A 6,155-nucleotide genomic window follows, 5' to 3' on the forward strand; every position below is an offset into this window, starting at 1 on the left:
TACGCACCATCTATCACATGACATGTGCACGCATTACCTTTTTGGGAACTCATGCGGCTTTCGGCGATGTCCCGCCGAATCCGCTGGAAACTGACCGGATTTGAACTAGGGCTCAACTATCCGTCGCTCCAGAAATTCCGGAAAAATGTTTTTAGTTCTACGACGCATTATTATATGTGCTAATTTTTGTCCGTTTAGTTTTTTCGCGAATGGATTGACCCGCACGCCCTGTACGGCGATACCGCATGTCCTGGGGGGCTGTTTTGGCCAGATGGCAATTTGAACGAAGTCAAAAAATCTCACGGAGCCGCGTGGCATCATTTTATATGTCATAGTAACTATTCCGTTTGTCAAAACTGGGATGTGGCAATTATTTTGGAAAACCCTTCACGAAAAGAGCTATCACGTCCGGAGTTCTATGGATTTCAGGGGAAATGAGATGGGAAACGGCCTCGACATGGCATAATTTGCCGAAACGAGGTCATATTTGGCACGTGTGTGGGCCCTAGGATGGTAAGCAATACCCCGGACGCGGATTTCTAATCCGACCCACGAGCGACCATTTTTTCATTTTTGGTGTGTGTGAAAGCCATAAAACCTCGAACATTATAGCTCATTTATAAGAAAATTTATTTAAGTATTTGAAATATTCCATTTTTGATATTTTTCTATGATAGATCTTGTTTTTCTGCAAAATTTGATATATTATACTTATTTTTCTCAGTTAGAATGATTTAGTTATGCTTTTTTGAAGACTGCTGTTGAGAAATAGGAAAAAGCTATGCCGACGGTTTAACCGTCGGCATAGTTCTGTAGTGGAAAAAAAAGGAAAAAAATGTTGTGCCGACGGCCAGACTGGTCCTGTGCCGACGGCCAGAACTGTGCCGACGGTGACCGTCGGCACCTCCAGCCTGTACCGACGGCCAATTTAACGCCGACGGTCATCCTCGTCGCCGCGCTCCGGAGGCTAATGTGCCGACGGCCCCGACATTTGGCAGTCGGCACATCGCCTGACCGTCGGTGTACGGCAATTCTCCCGTAGTGTCGGGAGATATGAACTTCAAACAAAAAATACGTGGTATATGAAAGAACACATGCACGTTAGTATCGGTGTTCAAGTACCATACCCATGTGAATGTTGATGGTTTCTATATACCCTATCAGCATAACTGAAACTTATACGTATTTCCTACAAGTAATTACCTCATTATCGTGTTTCTGATGGTATTTTTTGGTGAACACTTGGCCGATTAGCTCTAAATTTGTACTAGAACAAATATTGATCATCACTACAAAATTATTTTGGATTTCATATGTCAATTTAAAAAAACAATCACTAGCCCGTGCAGGCTGCACGGGTTGAATACTAGCATGTTTCACAGTGGAGTACAGTTTCTGGCAGCAACAGATCGCATGGAGCATTGCGGTCATCAGGTGGAATGGTGAGCAAACTCAGCAACATACATATCCTGCAGGCTAATCCTTTCCAACTATTCCATCCTACCCCTACTTCTACTCCATCCACAATTAAATAGCTTCGATATATGACACTCAAGACTAAACACATTTCTAGAAAAAAGAATAATCAGTAGCATATGATTCAGACATCGGTACAGTAGGAACATGGCTTTATTCATTACAGTAGGTACAGTAGGAACTTATGTTTACCTAAATATTATGCCAATCTCAGTCCACATCATACTCCTCAAATACATAAATCTGAGTACTAATAAAATACACTTGAAAAAGATTCACAATCGCAAAAGGTAAAATCCCCACAGTATGCATAGTAACAAGCCAAGAACCAGCTGCAGGGATGACGATCACAGCTTTTACACATTTCTTCTTATCAAGGAAGCCCAGGTCACAGCCACTAGCACATAAACCCGGTCATACAAGCTGTCACAGCGCGAGAACCAAGAGACTCTCCATTTTCTCTTGAACAAGAAGGTGCAGAAGACTAACCAGATAGCGATTACATAACCCGATCCCATGGCAATGAAAAACGAAACCACATCTCCTGCGTCTTCATGGAGTTTTTGAGTAGCTGGAATCGGCTCCAGTTGTGAGCAGTGACGTGGCAGAGGAGGACCACAAAGGCCTGCGTTGCCGATATAAATATATGATGGGTCCTCGAGTGTTTGCAACTGATTTCCGGATGGTATCACTCCTGTTAAATTGTTGTATGACAGGTTCAAGCGACTCAATGATGTGAGAGCCGATAAGCTTGGAGGGATCTCACCAGTCAACTCATTGTGTGATAGATCGAGTGACTCCGCTTGCACCAAGGCACCAATCTTCTCAGGAATTGTTCCACTGAACGTATTCCATGATAAATTCAGGCTTTTCAGTGCGACAAGAGTAGCGATTTCTTCAGGAATCTCCCCTGTAAGAATGTTACACGATAAATCAAGATTCACCATATATATGACTTCTCCTGTATATAATCTCTCTTGACCCTTTGTGATTATCGTGAAATTCTCACTATAGTCATCCAATGCATTGTCACCAACTGCCGCACCATAATTGAATGCATCTTCCAATTCATCATCACCATCTCTCCTCTGTATCATCCTTTTGTAGTTACCAATAGATCTTGGTATGCTCCCGGTTATATTGTTGTAGGCTAGGTCCAAATACTGAAGATTAACTATGTTCATAAGCTCCTCTGGAATGTGGCCATAAAACATATTCGACCGCAATCGCAGGAACGCCAAAGATGGCAGTTTCTGACCAATCCATGCTGGCAAATTCCCGAAGAAACTATTATATGAAAGATCAAGAAAGATGAGATTCTTGCAGTTTTGCAGAAACGAAGGAAAATCACCAGAGAAGTTGTTGTTTCTCAAGCTTAGGTTAACAATACTCAGACTTGTCATGTTTGTTGTGGATTCATTGTCTTGGCAATCTGGAGCTGTCCCGGTTAGATTATTTCCTGATATATCTAACAGGCGGAGTGATTGTAATTTGCACAGAGAAGATGGAATAGTGCCAGAAATATAGTTGTCAAACAGAACAAGTGTTACAAGTCCTGTCGCTCCAAAGTCTAATGGTAGTGGCCCAACTAAATTGTTCCTACTAAGATCTAGGTTGGTTAGGTTTATAGGAAGCTTAGGTATTGGACCACTGAGCTGGTTAGAACTGAAATCCATTAGTTCTCCACTCATAGATTCCATTGTTGATGGAAGGACTCCTGTGATCTGATTATCTCGCATATTGAGAAATATTACTGAGGCGGTTGATAACCAAAACCAATCCGGCATCACGTCGGATATGCTTGTGTTTGATATATCAAGAGTGAACACATCTGTTTGTCTTCTAAGCCACGCTGGAAATTTAGGCCCTAGCTGGCAGTGTCGAAGTTCAATGCTTCTGAGATTGAAGGGAGGAACCCAAGCAAGACTTACCGTGATGGCTATGAAGTTGTGTGACAAGTCCAAGGCATCCAGCATGTTTAGACGTGATAAATGACCTTCATGTATGACCCCATCCAGATTGTTGGAGCTCAAATCTAACATAGTTAGCTTTGTGAGCTCTCCTATCCACAAAGGAACGGGACCTTTCAGCTGGTTAACGCTAAGATCAAGCCATGACAGATCGTATAAGGGTGCCATCGTAGCTGGCAAGCTTCCTGTCAAATTGCATTGTAATAGATCCAATGCTTGCAATTTATTCCATGAACAACTAGGTAAGCGTTGGAAGAATTCTGTTATACTCCCATTCATGTTGTTTTCAGATAAAAATAATTCTTCCAAGTTACATAGGTTCTTCATGTTTGATGGTACCATTCCCACCAGTTGATTCCAAGATAAGTCAAGGTGTACCATGGATGTCATATTACCGATCTCATCAGGGAACGGGCCATAGAAACCATTCCATGAGACATCCAGATACTTCAGGCTAGTAACATCCCAAAACCAGTTGGGTGAGCCACGTTTACGGATGTGGTTGCCCGAAAAGTCAAGTGTTTCAAGAGATGTCAAATTTGAAAACTGAAGAGAATCAGCGCTATTTCTAAGCTGGCAAATGGGAAGACGGAGAACTTTCAGGGATGAAAGCATGTTTACCACGGGAAGCCAATTAGTAACTATACTCAGGTTCACGAATGCCATGTCTAGGTGCTCAAGCGAAGCTAACCGTGACAACCAGGTGAGATCCCTGGAGAATGTGTCGCCATAGCTGGAATCAAGACTCAAGTAACGCAGGTTGGAGAGATTCCCAAGCTGTGGAGGTATCCGTCCAACAAAGTTTGACATGGATAGGTCTATATACCTCAAATTGTGAAGAGAACCTAAGAACTCTGGTATCTGCAACTCCTCAAACCTGTTGCAGCTGAGGTCGAGGTACTGTAGATGCTGTAAACCAAGTAATGAGCTTATGTTGCCTCCTAGCACCAGCGTCCCCACATAGCTGTTGTGGCAGTAAGGGCCTCGGAGGTCGAGCCCAAACACATGGCCAGTCTTGTTGCTGCAATTGACGCCCTTCCATCGGCAGCAGTCATCACCCTTCCATGATGAAAACCGGTTTTCACGGTCCGAGAGACCTGCCCTGAAGGTGATAAGGGAAGACCTCTCATCGGCAATACAGCTGTTGTTCGTATTGTTTGGATGGGCAGACAGCTTCTCTGTGGTGCTCTTGACTTGAGCAAGTAAGAGCAAGGCTATGGCTATTTGGATGCAGGGCAGTTGAAGCGTGCCCATTGGTGCTTTGGGGATGGATTATGTGTTCGTCTTGGTGTAGATATTATTAGCACACCAACGATGACTTTCGGGCTTAGGGTTGAAAGCGATTGTAACCTCATCCTTCTGAGTGGACAATAATGAATGTGTATGGGACACGCATGGGCGACTCCGGAGGCGCCCCCCACCAAACCCTAGAAGCCGCCGCCAGGACCTCCTCCTCCAGCCGCCGCCGCCGCCAGGGCCGGCGGTGGCGACCACGCCTGGCCGTTGAAGACGGCGGGTGCAGGCGGGCGCGCCCCGGTGGGTCCCCTACGTGTGGAGGCGGACGCCATGGGCGGCGCGGTGGGCGAGTGATGTCGGCGGCGCGGGGGCTTCGTGGGCTCTGCGACGCACGGCGGGGTTTCGGGAGGGGTGGCGGCGCGGCGTCTTGGCGGAGGCCGGCGAGGCTTGCAGCGGAGAGCTGGGGGCGAAGCGTAGCAGGGGCACCATCGGCAGGCTCTGCGCGCGGCCGGTGCTGGAGGCGGTGGCGCGAAGAAGCTCGGCCTAGGAGAGCCTCGGCGAGCAGTCTGAGTCGCCCGGTGGTGGAGAGCGGAGGATGGAGTGCGGGCCCGGTCTGGGCTTCCTGGGCCTGATCTGGGTCTGCTGGGCCGGGGCGAGCTGGACGTGGGTGGGCGCCTGGAGTTGGCGAGGTCCACCGCGGGCAGCGTTGCTCCGGTTGGAGGGGAGTGTGGTGGCTGCGGTGCCTGGCCAGGCTGGAGGTGGAGATGGAGGTTGACCGGATCCTCGGCTTTGCGGGGTGTGTCGGAGTGGTCTGCAGTTTTTTGCGACTTCATCGTTGAGGCGTTGTGGCGGCAGCGGTGCGAGGCTCAAGGGCATTCTGCCCTTGCTCTGGGTTTTCGGAGATGGTCGACGACTCGGACGAAAGTCTTGCCTGGCGGGTTCAGTAGTAGAAAAAGAGGGTTCCCTCCACCCCCATTAGTGTAACATCCCAAATTTTAAAAACAAAGAGAAAATGAATTTCCCTTTTTTCAAAAATGAGAACCAACGAAAATTTTTATTAAATAAGGTGCTATGTATAGTGCTCTTGTTTGTTAATTGTGTTATTACCAAAATTCTTATGTGAACTACTTTGAATTGCTCCTAAACCCTAAACCTCACTCTTCTTTTTCTTCTTCCAAAAGAAAACAAAACAAAAGGTTTTAATTTAAAAAGTGAAGGCCTATGTGAGCCTATGGATATTTTTGCAAATAATGAGTTAGGCCATGTACTACCTTGTTGGATGAGTTGAAGTACCTCAACAAAACCAACCTAGTGCTTAACCACCAACACTACAAGAAAAGTTCTGATAGACAACGTCTCAAAATCGTCCGCTAAGGGGTATTTTTCGTCGCCTATGGGCCTAACCCGACGATATGTGTTCTGTTGTGGAAAGCTCGCGTCGAGCAAAGTCCTACGACGATTTTTTCGGTCCGT

At 46.4% G+C, this 6,155-nt stretch overlaps 1 protein-coding gene across 1 annotated transcript; it reads right to left on the bottom strand.

The window, feature by feature from the left end:
* Positions 1 to 1,832: 1,832 nt before the first annotated feature.
* LOC124647601 (receptor-like protein EIX2) lies at positions 1,833 to 4,700 on the bottom strand. Its single transcript, XM_047187515.1, has 3 exons — positions 3,842 to 4,700; positions 3,408 to 3,538; positions 1,833 to 2,795 (listed from the first exon to the last, which is right to left on the bottom strand). The coding sequence occupies exons 1-3, from the start codon at positions 4,698 to 4,700 to the stop codon at positions 1,833 to 1,835; spliced, it is 1,953 nt and encodes a 650-aa protein (XP_047043471.1).
* Between the last annotated feature and the right edge of the window lie 1,455 nt (positions 4,701 to 6,155).

Source organism: Lolium rigidum, chromosome 4 (assembly GCF_022539505.1).
Source record: "Lolium rigidum isolate FL_2022 chromosome 4, APGP_CSIRO_Lrig_0.1, whole genome shotgun sequence".
In the NCBI taxonomy this organism is placed as follows: domain Eukaryota; kingdom Viridiplantae; phylum Streptophyta; class Magnoliopsida; order Poales; family Poaceae; genus Lolium; species Lolium rigidum.